This window comes from Apteryx rowi, unplaced genomic scaffold, assembly GCF_003343035.1.
Source record: "Apteryx rowi isolate R43461 unplaced genomic scaffold, aptRow1 scaffold_22, whole genome shotgun sequence".
Lineage (NCBI taxonomy): Eukaryota > Metazoa > Chordata > Aves > Apterygiformes > Apterygidae > Apteryx > Apteryx rowi.
Genome location: NW_020448530.1, coordinates 3280137 through 3294431, shown reverse-complemented (window position 1 = coordinate 3294431; position 14295 = coordinate 3280137). Strand labels below are relative to the sequence as shown.

The 14295-nt window shown below is 48.1% G+C and overlaps 1 protein-coding gene across 1 annotated transcript in view; it reads right to left on the bottom strand.

Annotated features, from left to right (window-relative positions):
• Positions 1-1281: 1281 nt before the first annotated feature.
• FGFR3 (fibroblast growth factor receptor 3) overlaps positions 1282-14295 on the bottom strand; it is a 190491-nt gene continuing 177477 nt past the window's right edge. Inside the window, exons 7-17 of the mRNA XM_026064551.1 lie at positions 12458-12602; positions 9896-10083; positions 8874-9022; positions 8661-8782; positions 7933-8043; positions 6854-7044; positions 5433-5555; positions 4081-4151; positions 2436-2573; positions 1555-1660; positions 1282-1446 (exon numbers count right to left, since the gene is read on the bottom strand). Of these exons, the coding sequence (XP_025920336.1) occupies positions 1282-1446; positions 1555-1660; positions 2436-2573; positions 4081-4151; positions 5433-5555; positions 6854-7044; positions 7933-8043; positions 8661-8782; positions 8874-9022; positions 9896-10083; positions 12458-12602 (1509 nt within the window). The remainder of the gene's footprint in view (positions 1447-1554; positions 1661-2435; positions 2574-4080; positions 4152-5432; positions 5556-6853; positions 7045-7932; positions 8044-8660; positions 8783-8873; positions 9023-9895; positions 10084-12457; positions 12603-14295) is intronic.

Below are 14295 nucleotides of genomic sequence, written 5' to 3'. Positions count from 1 at the left end.
AAGTTAAAAAAAAACCCTTAAGCTCGGTGAAATTTAAAGTTTACAGTAACGCTACACTGTTTAAACCAATGAACAGATACGTTAACGTCTATAAATAACTTTACAAATATACACGTTAAGGTACAATTTTTAAAACAAAACTGTGAAGATATAAAACAAAAAAAAATCTCTTCTTTCGCCCAGATCAGTATATCCTAGATTGCAATGCTCATATTCCAAGACTCTCTCCCAGTACGGCTTTATGTTGCATTAGTATTATACATTCTTTATTTTTTAATATATTTATTTATATATATACAGGCTATATTTATAGATATATACACAGATTCTCTGGAATAAACCTTTTTGATATAAGTTAAAGGCTCTTGCCTACAGGTACCCGTAACTTCTCTCTCCAAGCCACCGCGCGGAGACGGAGCCGCGTCGCCCGCGCGGGAGGGCAGAGGAGCCGGTCCCCCGCGTCTCGCCCGGCCGGAGCGACGTGTCCCGCGGGGACGCCGGCTTTCCGCCCTCGGGGGCCGCGCGGACCCCGCTGCCGCCAGCGCCTCGCACGCCCCTGCCCCTGGTGCAAGGGCAGGTCGTCACCCAGCGGGGCCAAAGCGCTGCTGTTCGCTCTTTAAGATGACTTCACCGTCTTTCTTTCTTTTTTTTTTTTTAATTACTATTATTTGCGTCTTATTCGTTTATTTTTTCTTCTTCTTCCAAAAAAAGAAAAAAAAAAGATTCCTTCTAAGTAGCTGGGTAGTAGATCACGAAGCTATAAAAACAACAACAAAAATATAGATATTCTTTATAAATATATGAATCCCTGCAGGCAACGTGGCTTTTCAGCTCCACCAAAAAGGTTCATGTACAGATTGCATAAGCAAAGAATTTCTACATTCTTTACACATTTTTTTTTTTAAAGGAAGATTTTTTTCTCTTCTTTGTATTGCAGGCACAGAACGGCTACTCTGGCACTCGATAATACAATACCGGAGGTGGAGAGGTCAGCACCCCCCCCAGATTTAACATTCTGTTCAGAAAAAAAAAAAAAAAATTATATATGATATATAATCTTGGCAAGAGATTAGTTCCTTCAGGCCAAACAGTGCTTCTTGACTTTTTATACAGCAAATGGGAAAAAAAAAAAAATTACCCTGAACAGCTCGACAACAACAAAAATCTTCTGGAATTACCAAGCAGTTTCATTGAAAGATCCTTCACTACGGTTTGTCCTCGGCCTCCCCCACACCCGCGCCTCCACGTGTCCGTCCATCCGTCCGTCCGGGTGGTGGGCCATCACGTCCTGACGACGCCATTGCACTGCTGGTGCTTGGGGAGACACGGCTCATCTGGCAGAAGGTCATGTGCAAAAACGGAGTCGTCACCCGAGGAGCAGGTACTGTGGGTGTCCTGGCAAGCCGGCGAATACTGCTCGAAGGGCACCGACAGGTCCAGGTACTCCTGCGAGGGGACAAACCCAGGAGACGTTACCCCGGGGATGAGGCGCAAAACCTTGGAGGAGCATCCATCCCTCCCCGTGCCCTGCGCCGGTGGCAGAGCCACACTCACGTCGGTGGATGTCACGGTGAGGACCCTGTCCAGGTCTTCCACCAGCTGCTTGAAGGTCGGCCGTTGCGACGGGACCGCGTGCCAGCACTCCCTCATGATCATGTACCTGCGGGGCAGGGGGAGATGTCGTCACCCAGGGGCCCATGGGGCACCTCTCAGACCCCCTTCCATGCCTGCTGCTCCGCCAGGACCAAGGCGGGTGGCAGAGGGACCTGAAATCTCTTTAGGTGGTTCCTGAAATCAGGGGGCTCCTGAAATCTCTCCAATCTGAGCAAAACGCTATGGGCAGCGCTATTTCCAGGAGGGACCGGCACGAGGCACCAGGCAGGTCCTGCTCATCCCRCAGTGCTTGCGGGGCCAGTGAGCCCGGGAAGGGCCGGCAACGCGGCCCATGCACGAGGAACCGCTGCTTTTCCCTGCTTGGGTCCCCACGGGGAGTCAGACATGGGCAACGAGATGATCCTTAAGTCACACTCGCTTGGGAAGTTACTGGAGCCGAAGTACCAAGGAAGGAGCCAACTGGAATTATGACATTTTCTGGGACACCAAACGGGCCTCCGAGCAACGGTTTCCGTCCCAGAGGAGGCGTCCCTGAATGTGCAGCGCCAGGAGCAGATGGAAGAGCTCAGCATCGCTCTCGTCTGCCAACGGGGCCATATTCGCTCCTGGCTTACGCCTCCCTCGACTCCACCACGCGGCACAGTGGTGGAGCTGGTGGCCAGAGTTCCCTGGAGGAACCTCAGGTGACTGAGCGTTGGGTGGGAAAAGACGGTGGCAGGCGATCTGTGTTTGTGACGCTTCCTCGGGCTACGGGGAGGCTGGGGAGAGGGTGAGCGGAGCGCCGTCGGGCATCGAAGGGTACACGGTGGCAGGTTACTTACAGGTCGTGAGTGCAGTTGGCAGGTTTGTCCATCCGATGGCCTTCTTTCAAGAGCTTGAAGAGTTCCTCAACGGGAATTCCCGGGTACGGAGACCCTCCCAGCGTAAAGATCTCCCATAGTAGCACTCCAAAAGACCAGCTGGAAACCAAAGAAAGATCTTTAAAATTCAATGAGGTTTTCTCTGCCCGCCTCCCTGCCCCCCGCTCYGCTTTCTTTCTGTGCAGCCATGCATAGCTAACAAAGTCATCAATAGCATGACTAATTGCCTAGGCCATTTTTACTAGTTACTTGGAGATCTCTGCTGATCCAACTCAATAGCAAAGAAATCCCAGGCACCAAGTCTGAAATTGAAATGAGCATTTAATCAGATAGGTGACAGCCCATCTATTACCCCCAGCTCTTTGTTAGGTCTTCCACCAGCTCCACTGAATGGAACAAATCAAATTATTCATGCACAGCTTCACTGAATCGCAGCCTTGGAACCACAGGCCACTAATTGTGCAAGCCGATACCAAAACTTGCTTGTTACAACACTCATTTCACTGGCCAAGCTGGGAGAAAAATACCCCAGCAAAAATCAGCGCAGCACTAATGTTACACACTCCAGTCCTGCAGCTGTGCTCTGGTTAAAAGTCCTCTTTTCAAAAATATCTTTTGCCTTCTTARTTTTCTTTTTAAAGACGGGGATTATCTGTCTCTGTTTCTCTTTCGTGCACACTCGCTCCCTCTTTCCCCAGCTTTGATTTAACTATCGTGCCCACTGCAGCATTACCTAAACACGGAAACTATGATTTAAGATCAATAAAGCCAAAGCATGTAAAATTTACAGAAATAGAAAAGATAAATTTGTCTGATTTTAAATGGTGAACCCTGGGGAGTGGGCAGGCGGCCTGCTAAATTAGTGTAAAAATGCCATTATCAACCAAATATTGAAATAAAAAAGCCAGTGTGCATATTGAGCTACTTCAGTCCTAGTAAAGTCCAAATGCTATCTCAAACTTTTTCCTAGACTGCTCTATTTTCCATTCAAGTCAGGAAAAAGAAAGAGCAATCTTTAAGATAGCAGTTTGATAGATTTATCATCTCTTGCAGACTCTGTTTCCTTACGGTGCGGAGGCACTAAAATGGACAAGACAGGATTAGAAAAAGAAGGGCAAATTAAATGAAGCAGCAAAATTAACCGGAGAATGCATGTGTTGAATACTCTCTGATCACCTCTACTAACACTGGCAGAATATTTCAAGCTCATCCCACGTACTCCAGTGACGTGTAACCGTCTGGGTCAAAGAAGTGTGGAGGAAGTCAAGGGTAACTTTTTTTGCACAAAGCTTTTTTTTTGCATGAATCTTTTTGACCGCAGGATGAATTTCCTCATCTATAAACCAGATGAAAAATACCTGCCTGCCTTCCTACAGTGTTTCAGAAGCTCCTGGAGATCCTTGGATGAAAGCAACTAGATAAGGGTAAAGCCAAACCACATGTGCAAAGCTACAGCTCAGAACTGCTCCCTCCGCCCCTGTGTCCCCACACCCCGCCAGCGGTGCACGAGCCCTGTTTGTGTTTAGCATGGCGTTTGCCTTTGGGATGCCAGGGTGTTTATTTTGCTTTTATTTTATTTTTTTGTTTAAGTGTGGGTAATGCTTACACATCGCTCTGGTGAGTGTAGACCCGGTCGAACAACGCTTCTGGAGCCATCCATTTCACAGGCAGCCGACCCTGTAATTAGGAAGACAAAGGCAATGTCCCATCAGCATATTCGCTCAGCCACAACGGCACCATCTGAATCTTCTTTTCTAATCCAGTTTGAAACATTTTCATTAACAACCACATCTGCCTTCCCAGTCACTGGGCAAAGCAGGAGTGGCCACTTGTAAAAAGATTAGAGCATTTGATCCCTGGATCTTCCCTGGCTATTTTAGCGGTAAACACACTCTCTGTAGTGGACTGTATGTCACGGCCAAGGCAGGTTTAACGTATCAGAGCATCGAAATCTTTGCATGGGAACAGGGTCTATTGCTCATAAATGCAGCTAGCTCCGAAGCAGTACATGGGGCAACACTTTCCATCTCTGTGCTTTGAAGAAGCAGTGTGGCTCACAGTCCAAGTGCTGCTTCTGCTGAATGAGAGGGAAAACTTCCCAGAGTGAATTCAAGGGCCAGATCCGCTATGAACCCAATCTTGATCCTAACGGAGTCCAAAGGAGGGAGGGCTGATGCCAGGTTTCAATGGGACCATCCTGTATCAGGATGCTCTGCTTGGTCCCTGGAGGGGCCAGAGCAGATTATTTCTTGTCTGAGCCATAATCTGGCTTAGGGAGGGCTTTGTCGTCTTCTCAAGCACTATCTCACTGGGGAACACAGCCAGAGATGGGACGTAGGTGGGCTGCACAAATGACATTACATTCTCAGCTCTCCAAGGGGGGTAAATCTATTGGAGCCAAAATTACAATTCCAAAGATAAAGACTGGCAATTAAGGGAGGTTTCTCCCAGATGATGTTGGAAGGGATCAGTAGGATTCTGGGTTGGGTTTGTCTGGTTGTTGCTGCAGCAAGGGCAAGGGCAAGGTGGGCTTCCTAGGACTGCCTGTGCATTGAAACTCCTTGCAGTTGCAAGGTTCTTGGGTTCTGCATACCCTCCACCTCTCCCACCGCCATCTCCATGCTACATTATAGTTGCAGCTTTTGCTCTGTTGACGCTTTCCCCTTTGATAAAAATCTCTTAGTCTAAGTCTTAGTCTAAGTTTCTCTTAGTCTAGAGTGTCCTTGGCAGAGCCAAGTCCTTTCAGACAGCTGCTAGCGCCAGCAGTATCTGTCAGTGAGAAAATGGATGGTGGCTAGACTCCTGGGGCCAGCCTGTCTACAGGTCAGGCCACCAGCACATTTCTTCCTCCCAAGCCCCTTTAAAAAGGGAAATGTGGAATTCGGGCCATTTGCTGCAGCGATGGCCTATTTCCCTGCCAGAAGGAAAACTGCATGTGCTTGGCAGCTCAGTACTTACATTGGTGGTTTTCTTGTAATAGTCGATGTTGTGAACATCTCTAGCGAGGCCAAAATCGGCTATTTTCATCACATTGTCTTCAGTGACTAACACGTTCCTGGCTGCCAAGTCGCGATGAATGCACTGTGAAAGGTGAGCAAGTAAATAAATTTGGGCTTGTTAGCGGCTTGCTCCTGGAACCACCAGTAACGGGAGGTTTATGAACTGCCGTTTCATTGACTCCCGAGCTCATAAAGCTGTGGGCACTGCTTAATTCCTCACTTTCTGTGTCATTGCTGCATCATGCATGCTCAATGGGARCCACCTCTTAGCAACACCTAATCGACAGCTTCAGCACTGCCACGGCCACACGGCTCCTCTTGCCAAAGGGGCTGCACAGATGGGAATCAAACCCTCCTCTTCTGCGGGGCATCTACCATGACATGAAGCTGCCTCACTGCCCTGCTTCCTCCCAGAAGGAGAGTGCAGGTTGATGTCTGGAGTAAAAAAAAAAACCCTCAAATTAAGACATCCCCAATACATCTTCACTGAGGTTGTTATCTGAGAAAAGAGCTAAATTAGTCTGCACTGTGCAGATAGGGAGTTTAAAGCCACCATAAACCAACCACTCTGATCTGCAGTTACAGGGCCAATATACCTTAAACCTGAAGCTGAACTCGCTCTTGCCTTAGTTCTCCCTACCCCAAAAAGATGTCACACCAGCTGGCACACAGCCTAGTAAACCCCCAGGCTGGATCCTCCGCTTGCTGATGTCAGGGTAAATGAGAAGCAATCCCAGGGGCATGACGTGAGCCAATGCAGCAGCCAGCTCAACGCCAACAAGTACTCCCCAATGAGCATCCTGGGCCTGGCCATGTATCAAGCCAAATCCACCAGCAGCTCCGTTCCAACCCAGCCTACGCATGCTTGCAACAGCCACAAACACGTGTGCTACATGCAGCTCCTGACTCTGTTGTCTAAAGTAATCCCTCCTAAGGTGACCCCCACTTGTGCTGACACCAGGGAGATGGGAGGCTTACAACCTGACCACTGCTGATCAAGGTTGAGGATTGCCCAGTGGAAAGTCAATTACTCCTACGAGTGGTAGAGGTTAAATTGCTGAGGACGGGTGCTGAGGTTGGGGTTGCTTGTGTTTTCACAGCTGTGGCTCTTGGAGATGCTAGTGGGCCTGTGGGTGACAGCCAGGGCTGTGTAGCTGCTCAGATGCAGCTCACAGATGCAGCCTGAACACAGCAACAGCCTTCTAGGGCTTAAGTCTTCTGCAAAAAATACAAGGCATTTCATGCTGAAAAAACTTGCCCTCTACAGAGAAAAGCATGCAATATTTGGCCTGTGGATTGTCCTGCACACACACTGCACTGCATCTCCTTGAAGACATGGGACTGACTGACACTTTTACTGAATGGGGTTTCTCAACTCACTTTCTGAGACGCCAAGTACTCCATGCCACGGGCCACCTGGTAGGCGCAGGAAACCAGGTCCTTAAATGTTAACTGTTCCTCCGGCAACTTGCAGGTATCGAAAGAATAGTCCATGCCGGGTGGGCGACGTGCCCTGAGGTATTCCCGCAAGTTCCCTTTCGATGCGTACTCCACCAACACATAGAGCGGTCCTGCAAGCAACAGCATGGTCAGCAGCTGGCAGAGCAAAAGCAAGCACCACAAGGKGGCCAGGCGAGTTAGGACCTCATTTCTCCATGCCTGGGGAAGTCATGCAGTCAGCCTAAGCTTCATTACCTATATGCACTGGGGCGATAGCCTGAGGCTAAATACACTGAAGACTGTCTTCAGCTGTGGCAGGAGGAAAGCTATCGATGAAACTAGGAGACCAGGAGAGGTATCTGACAGCTGGCCAGATCTCCTGGACAGCGTGTGGTGCCGCCTCTGGGAAGCAGACCTCCCTCCAGAGAGTTTTCCTGCCATTGACAGCCCAGGAGAGCGTGGTCAGACCTTTTGAGGGACAGGAAAATGAGATCCTGAGGCCTTGGCTTGACTTTCTCAGTTCCAAAGAGTTGGCACAACTCCAGTGTCTAAACTCTGAAATCTGGTTGCGGACGTTTTGGGCAGCCAATGAGTAACTAAATAGAAGCGATAGCCAAACCCTGCCTCTCTCCAATACATCATTTCATACTGATGAGAAAAGCAAGGAGGACAATGGGRAGGACCTTAGGGAAAGCTGCAACCCAATTCAAAGCACAGCATCAGGAACGGGTAGGGACCTGCCACCAACGTCAGCTATTTGGCCATCAGCGGGGCACAGACAAGCGTCGCGCAGTTCATTTGTCAGCAACGTGGAGGAAGGAGGAAAAGCCCCCCAGCACAGATCAGATAAAGCGGCTCCAGCCACCAGCACCTATTCCAAGGGGGACCTGCTGCGGAAGTGGCCGCGCAGGGTTGCTAAGAGCAAAGCTGCGCATGCGGCAGTGACCTGCGAGATGSAGGCTGGCAGCACCCTGGGGCTCCTGCCGCCCCATGAGTGCCTGCCAGACATCAAGACGTACCATCCTGCGTGCAGGCACCAAGGAGGTTAATGATGTTTTTGTGTTTCCCAATCATTTTCATCATTTCCATCTCAGAGACCAGGTCGGACAGGTCCTTGTCAGTAGCATCATCTGGAGAAAGCAAGAGAGGAGGAGAAAGAAGATGTCAGGGAGAAAACATGTGTTTTGTGAAGCAGTTTATACAACTGCTGTGTAGCCATGCAGGGCTTCAATTGGGAAGAAGTGCTCTAAAAATTTCAGTATTTGCTTTTCTTCCACTTTGGGGAGAAGAGTCAAAATAAAAATAAAAAACTGCCACAAAATAAGAAAATCTTTGGTCAAAAAGGAAATCTTTGATCAAAAAGAAAATCTGAATAAATGGAGAGAAATATTAATATATAAATAAATGAAACCTTTCATCTTCTGTTTCATTTTGATACCTATTAAAAGGCAGTTTGGGGATCTGGGACTGATTTGTAGAGCTGGCTAGAAGTGAAGGTGGTTGCCCTTCTCCTCAGTGCCCCTTAGCAGAGACCTGGGTCTATTCCCATTCTCTTTCCCTTCCAGGATTTACATCTTTACATCCTCTACCCCAGGCTATAGGGGTGGAGTGGAAGAAAGGTCGTTCTTGGTTTCTTCTACTGGATCTGTTTGTGTAAAACACGTAAAACTGCTTTGAGAAAGAGAGAGAAAAAGGAGAGGAAACCTCACTGCAATATGTCATTCTGCCCTCCGTGGAGTCCCCATACCTTTTAACATCTTGACAGCCACCGTGATGGCTTTGTTTGGCTTGTCCTTATCAATCCCAATCGCTTCTGCCATCACCACTTGGCCAAAACACCCTTCGCCGAGCGGCTTCCCCAAGGTCAGGCTGAAGGGAGGAAGAAGCACGCGTGTTAGTGGGTACCAGGGAGGTGAGGCTCCTGGGGAGAACAGGGACCCGGCCCATGGGCTTGACTGACCGAGATCGTGCCAGCTCCCACTTGGGATCAGGAGGCAGCTCCAGCTCGGAGACATTAGCCAGCATCGGCCCGTCGCTGGAGGAGAGACGTGTGATCCTGACCAGGGGCGTATTGGAGTTCATGGAAGAGTTGGACTCCAGTGACACCTGCTTGGGTAGAGCAAATGAAGTGTTATTGCCAACTGTACTCTCAGCACATGTAAGTGGAGAACGCTCGTGCCTGAGAGACATCACTTTGGGGTTTTGAACTGCCTCTGTGCACTGATGCCATTCTGTAATTTCTGCATTAGAAATGTCACCCTTTTCCCTTGCTTCCCCCCATCCTTGCAGGAATGCATGAGCTCGGCATACACGGTCACATCTCCACGAGGGACAGCTCGGCAGCCTAAGGCAGCGTAGTCCAGTGGGGGGACTCCCAGCAGCCACGTATAACCATTCCTCTGCTCCGTGCGTGCTGGCACTGTAAATGCCCACCAGGAGCTTGCAGCCAAAGCCACGAAACCCGTATAAACCTCAATGTCTGGTTTTACACAGCACCTTTTGCTCATGCCCTTCTGTAATTACAAGCAGCAGAGCACTTTCACCCTGCATGGAGAAAGGGGACCCTTTCCCACCTCCAGGAGCATCGCTACGAGTTTGCCAGGACCTCAAGGAAAGCAGGAAGAAGCGCAATTAAACATGCTCCTGCTCCCTGAGCTGCCACCCCACTAGGGAGCCTGCAACGTCCATTTTCCGTGGCACCCGCGACTGCGTTGCAAGTGTCTCTTTGACAAGAGCTACATAAACGCGGTGCTTGGGCACTGCCTGTGAACCAGAGTCAGCTGTCAGCACCTACAACTCCACTGCAACAGAAACAAATGAATAAAAGAACGTTCTACTGCTAAATTGCAGCCCACTTATACCCCTCTTGGGCAATGTCTTTTTGGCGGAGTTTCTCGCCTGGAAAGAAAAGCTCAATGAAAGAAGAAAAAAAGAGGAGTGACCATAGCRAGGAATAGGAATCTTGTATCTACTTTCTGTTACCTGTCTCTTGAGTGGAAATTTGGAGACTTTCTGTACAGTGGGTGTGTTCATGGCTTTTTTGTTTGGCATTTTCATCCTGCAGATAATCACAATGACCAGCACCAGGATGAAGAGAACAAAGCCAGTGCCATAACTGAGAATGCCAGCGTACACTGAGCCCGAATCATCCATTTCCATCAGCTCCTCTGCTGCAGGGTGACAAGAAACGGGAGTCAGGAGGAGGTGGGCGGCTGCCCTCACACCGCTACACACACGCAACACCCACAATTTGGGGAGGACTTGCTCATCTAAGCCACTTCTCGGACTAACTGCAGTGAGGTGACTCTCCTAGGCCAGTGGTTTTCCGCCTTTGGTGCTTTCCAGTGCAGCGGGTTTTGCTGTAGCAAACTGAAGCCTGTTGACATTAGTTTGGCTTCCCTTTTTTGCCTTTTTTTGGGTAATTCTACTGCCCTTTGATGTAATCTTTGGGCTCCTCCAGGCCTTCAGACCACTGGTTGAAAACCACTGCTCTAGACTGAATGCATCTTCACGCGTCTGCGTAGTCCCTTTGAACCAGATCTTGCTTTCTCCACACATCCACACTGAAAAAACCTGGATGTCTCGGATGTGCAAAGACTGCAGGATGGGGTTTCGCTCTACTTTGCCTATCAGGCCACACTGACAAGAGATGCTGTGCGGACACAGGGCTCAAGCAAAGATTTCCACCAGACCAGTGCCTGCCTTGAAGGACCAAGGGGCTCAAAGGGCATCCAGGGGTAAGGCGTCAAACTGGAGAAAAAGTCTCCCGAGAGAAATCTACATAATTATTTCACGATAATTCAATTCTTTGGGAAAGAGGCCAGAAGGGCTGGCTCAGGAAGATCGCCGAGCAGGGAGGAAACGGCGTGACCCCATCAGCACTACAGCCGATGGCTACCAGCTATTAAGGCCTTTCTGGGACACGCAAAGCTCAGTTGTGAGTCTCCCCTTGTTCCTTTCAGGACAGGCTCTTCCACTGCAGAAGGGCCATGGTGAGGCCGGTTTTCTGTTCCCCAAAGGTGGGCCGGCGCTTGAGGAATGGCCAGCAGTGGAACGCTTTATAATGAAGTCATGCTGGCAGCGCCGCTGCCTTGAGAGCTGCCCTTCGCTACATCTGACTTCACTATAAAGTTCCACTTTAGGCTCTTTCTTTTCATTCTTTGCTTAAATAGGACATGTGAGTTCATACATTTTGAAAACAGTGTAAAAGTTGAATGATACAATATCAGGAAATCCTTAAAATAACAGAAATGTTAGCGCTCTAACCAAAGGGAATGATTTCTCATCCAGGGGACGGCAGAAGCAGGAACAGAATCAGACACCAAGCTATTTTAGAGCTGGCAAATAAACAGAGATAAGACCAGCAGATCCCACCTGYGCAGGGGCAGGTATGGAGGAAACCCTCTTGAGCCCCAGTAAAAGGGATTATGACCGAACCACCGACAGAGTTGAAGTCAAGATTAGAAATGCCAAAGTTTCCAGTTCCAAAACACATCTGGAAACAGATGTGTTTGCTAGATAGATCCAAATGTGGTCTATGGCTGGGAAGTCAAAGTGAGATGTACAGGATTTTACATGCCCGCTGCTTTTACTCCAAGTCTGTTCCTGCAGTTTCTGCAGGCACAACACCCACTGGCTTCAACGTGAATATTGCCTGAGATGCCTCCCTGGACTGTGCTGATGACTTCCCTTCACCAGGAGGCCAATTGTGCAGGTGAAGGGACAGCAAAGCCTCTTCCCTTTCTCTGGGAGGGCAGATCCTACTGTTGCATATTCTGCGCTGGCTTCATTGTCAACCAGAGCTGTGCACATGAAAAGTGCACAAAACTGAGGTCACTCTGGCTTCGGCTTTTAAGTCCACTGCAGCTTTCATTGATTTCAGCTGGAGCAACCAGTATGCAATGCCTCTGGGAGCCAGGACTCCTGGGTTTGTCCTGCAGATGACTTTTGCCGGCCTTCTGTTTAAGATAGCTATCTCGGCCTGTTCATCYGTGAAGTGGAAATAATGCTACAGGCAGGGAAGGGTGTACTCACACCAACTACTTATGCATCTAATTTTAGGCAAGATATGAGGTTACACAGAAAGGTTCCTCCATAAGATGATCCACAGTCAGGGTCCAATTTAGGTGCCCTGGATCATCTGATGGGAGAGTTTCCTTCTCCCATTGAGTATACAGGCAGTGTAAGAAGACAAAGCTCTTAATTCTGGCACCTAAAGACAGACTCCTAACGTAGATGCTGTGAACACCTCCCTGGTATCTGAATCAAAAAAGTTACAGGGCATTTTGTATCATTATTGCAATCTAGAAAATGAATTTAAATCCTGAGATGAATTGCAAAATTAATATGTCAGCTATTAATATGCAACAGGGCTACCTGCAGCACAGATTAGCCCAGAGGAGAACTCTCCCTTGCGCACAGGCTGCACAACGGCCCACGTGTCCTCTTCCAAGCAAGGGAGCTTTTGCAGGAACTTGGCATTTCTAAGTTAAACATCAAGGCATCCTCGAGAGGAAAGGAAGAGGACAGCGCAGAAGGAAATACCTGGTAGAACCGTCAGCCAAGCAGAGTGATGTGAGAACCCAATAGAATTCCCTGCGAGACAAGTATATTCCCCAGCATCCTCAAAAGTAACATTTCGCAAGTACAGAATCTCTAGCTCCTTATCCGTTGTGTTAACACCTGCCGTCTACAGGGGAAAAAAAACACACACATATAGAAAGAGRGAAAACAGAGAACAAGCCACATTCCCAGCAAGTGTGAGGACACCACAGGCAAATTTCAAAAGCAGATTAAGATTTTTTTTTCCAATGGCCCATCTTCCACATTTATTTATTCATTCCCCTCTGCAACCTGTAGTCAAAAGCAAAAAAAAAAGTTCCCTTCACCAGGTTCTTACTCTGTCCCACTAAAGAAGCATGCAAGCAAAAGCATCCAAATGAAAAATTGCCCCCACAATATGACTGACTTTTGGTTAGTAGGGTGAGTACAGGGGGGAAAAAGGTGTGTAAAGAGAAAAAGAAAGACAGAAAGAAACAAGAAAGGAGGGGAGATGTAGTGGGGAAAGATTCAAGTGCTGACCAGATGAACATCTGAATATTTTATCAGTTCATCATGTACTGAAGGACTTTTTGGAATTATTTTCAGAATGGGCATTTTGAAGCCACATATTCACTGTATAGCTCTTGGTGCTGTGGTGTGGGCTGGTTACAGGAAGGTGCCCCACGAGGGGCTTTCCTTCAGCGTCACCGAGCCGTGCACCAGCCAGAGCCTCCAGGTGTGCGACCGCGGGAGCTGCACCGCGGGAGCTCCCTGCATCGCTGCTGCTCTCCACTTTGCATGTTTGATTGCATGAGTCAATGTTGATACTTATTTCTCAATTGCTACTCAAAAGGACTGAAGTCTGTGTACTGATTAGATCAGCTTTATGGGCAAAACTCTTTAAACGGCTTGGTTTTCCAGAGCTTTGAGCGTCATATGTCATTAGCATGCAATTCTGTTATCAGCACTCAATTGTAAGGAAGGGAAGGGAATAAAAGCATGAAGAGTTGATAGCAAAATTTGACAGTCATTTTATTGTGGGAATTTTTCTATGGCAATTGCTGTATAGGCGTTACATTCTTGTAAAAAAAATTAGCAAGAAAATAAGATAAAGCCATTCAGCGTCAGTTGACAGGGTATAATACAAAATGAATAGTAATTTTAATCACTAGCTTCTTAAAATGTTATAGCTCATTCTTGCAGTTGCCAGGGCTTTGGGACAGAGTCTGTGGTTTACCTGGTTTTGGTTTGCGAATGTGGAGCCAAAATGGTTTTTCGGCTATGCCTACGAAATTGTTGGCTCTACACAGATATTCTCCTTCATCTTGTTCTGTCACATTGAACAGATTTAGGTTAGCATCGGCTTCAGCGTTTTTACTGATCCAAGACTGCAGGAATAGACAGAAACCTGAACTTCAGTAAACCAAACAATACCTCCATCGAACCTATATCAGCTAGGATTGACTGTTCATGACTTTTACTTTTGGCTGTGGAAACATCCCCTGCTCACCCTGCGGTGAGAGACCTACCAAAGACCTGGGCGAAGAAGAGAAGTTGCATTTGGCCCCCAAACCACATGTAAATTAACTCCCTTCCTTTCCCTTCCCGGGTGTTTCTCGTGCTAGAGGTACACACAAGAGTTCTTTTTTTAAAACATAACAGTTTCCCACTTCTCCATCTGACAGCAGTCACAGACCCGATGGTTTCTTAATAACTCTGCAGACAGGAGCACCAGAGAAAGGGCTTAAGCAGAGATTTGTGTTTGCAACCCAGCTCAGCAAATACTGTTTCAATTATCAGATTCCAAAATAGCATTTGGAAACAAAATATAAGCAGTGGCG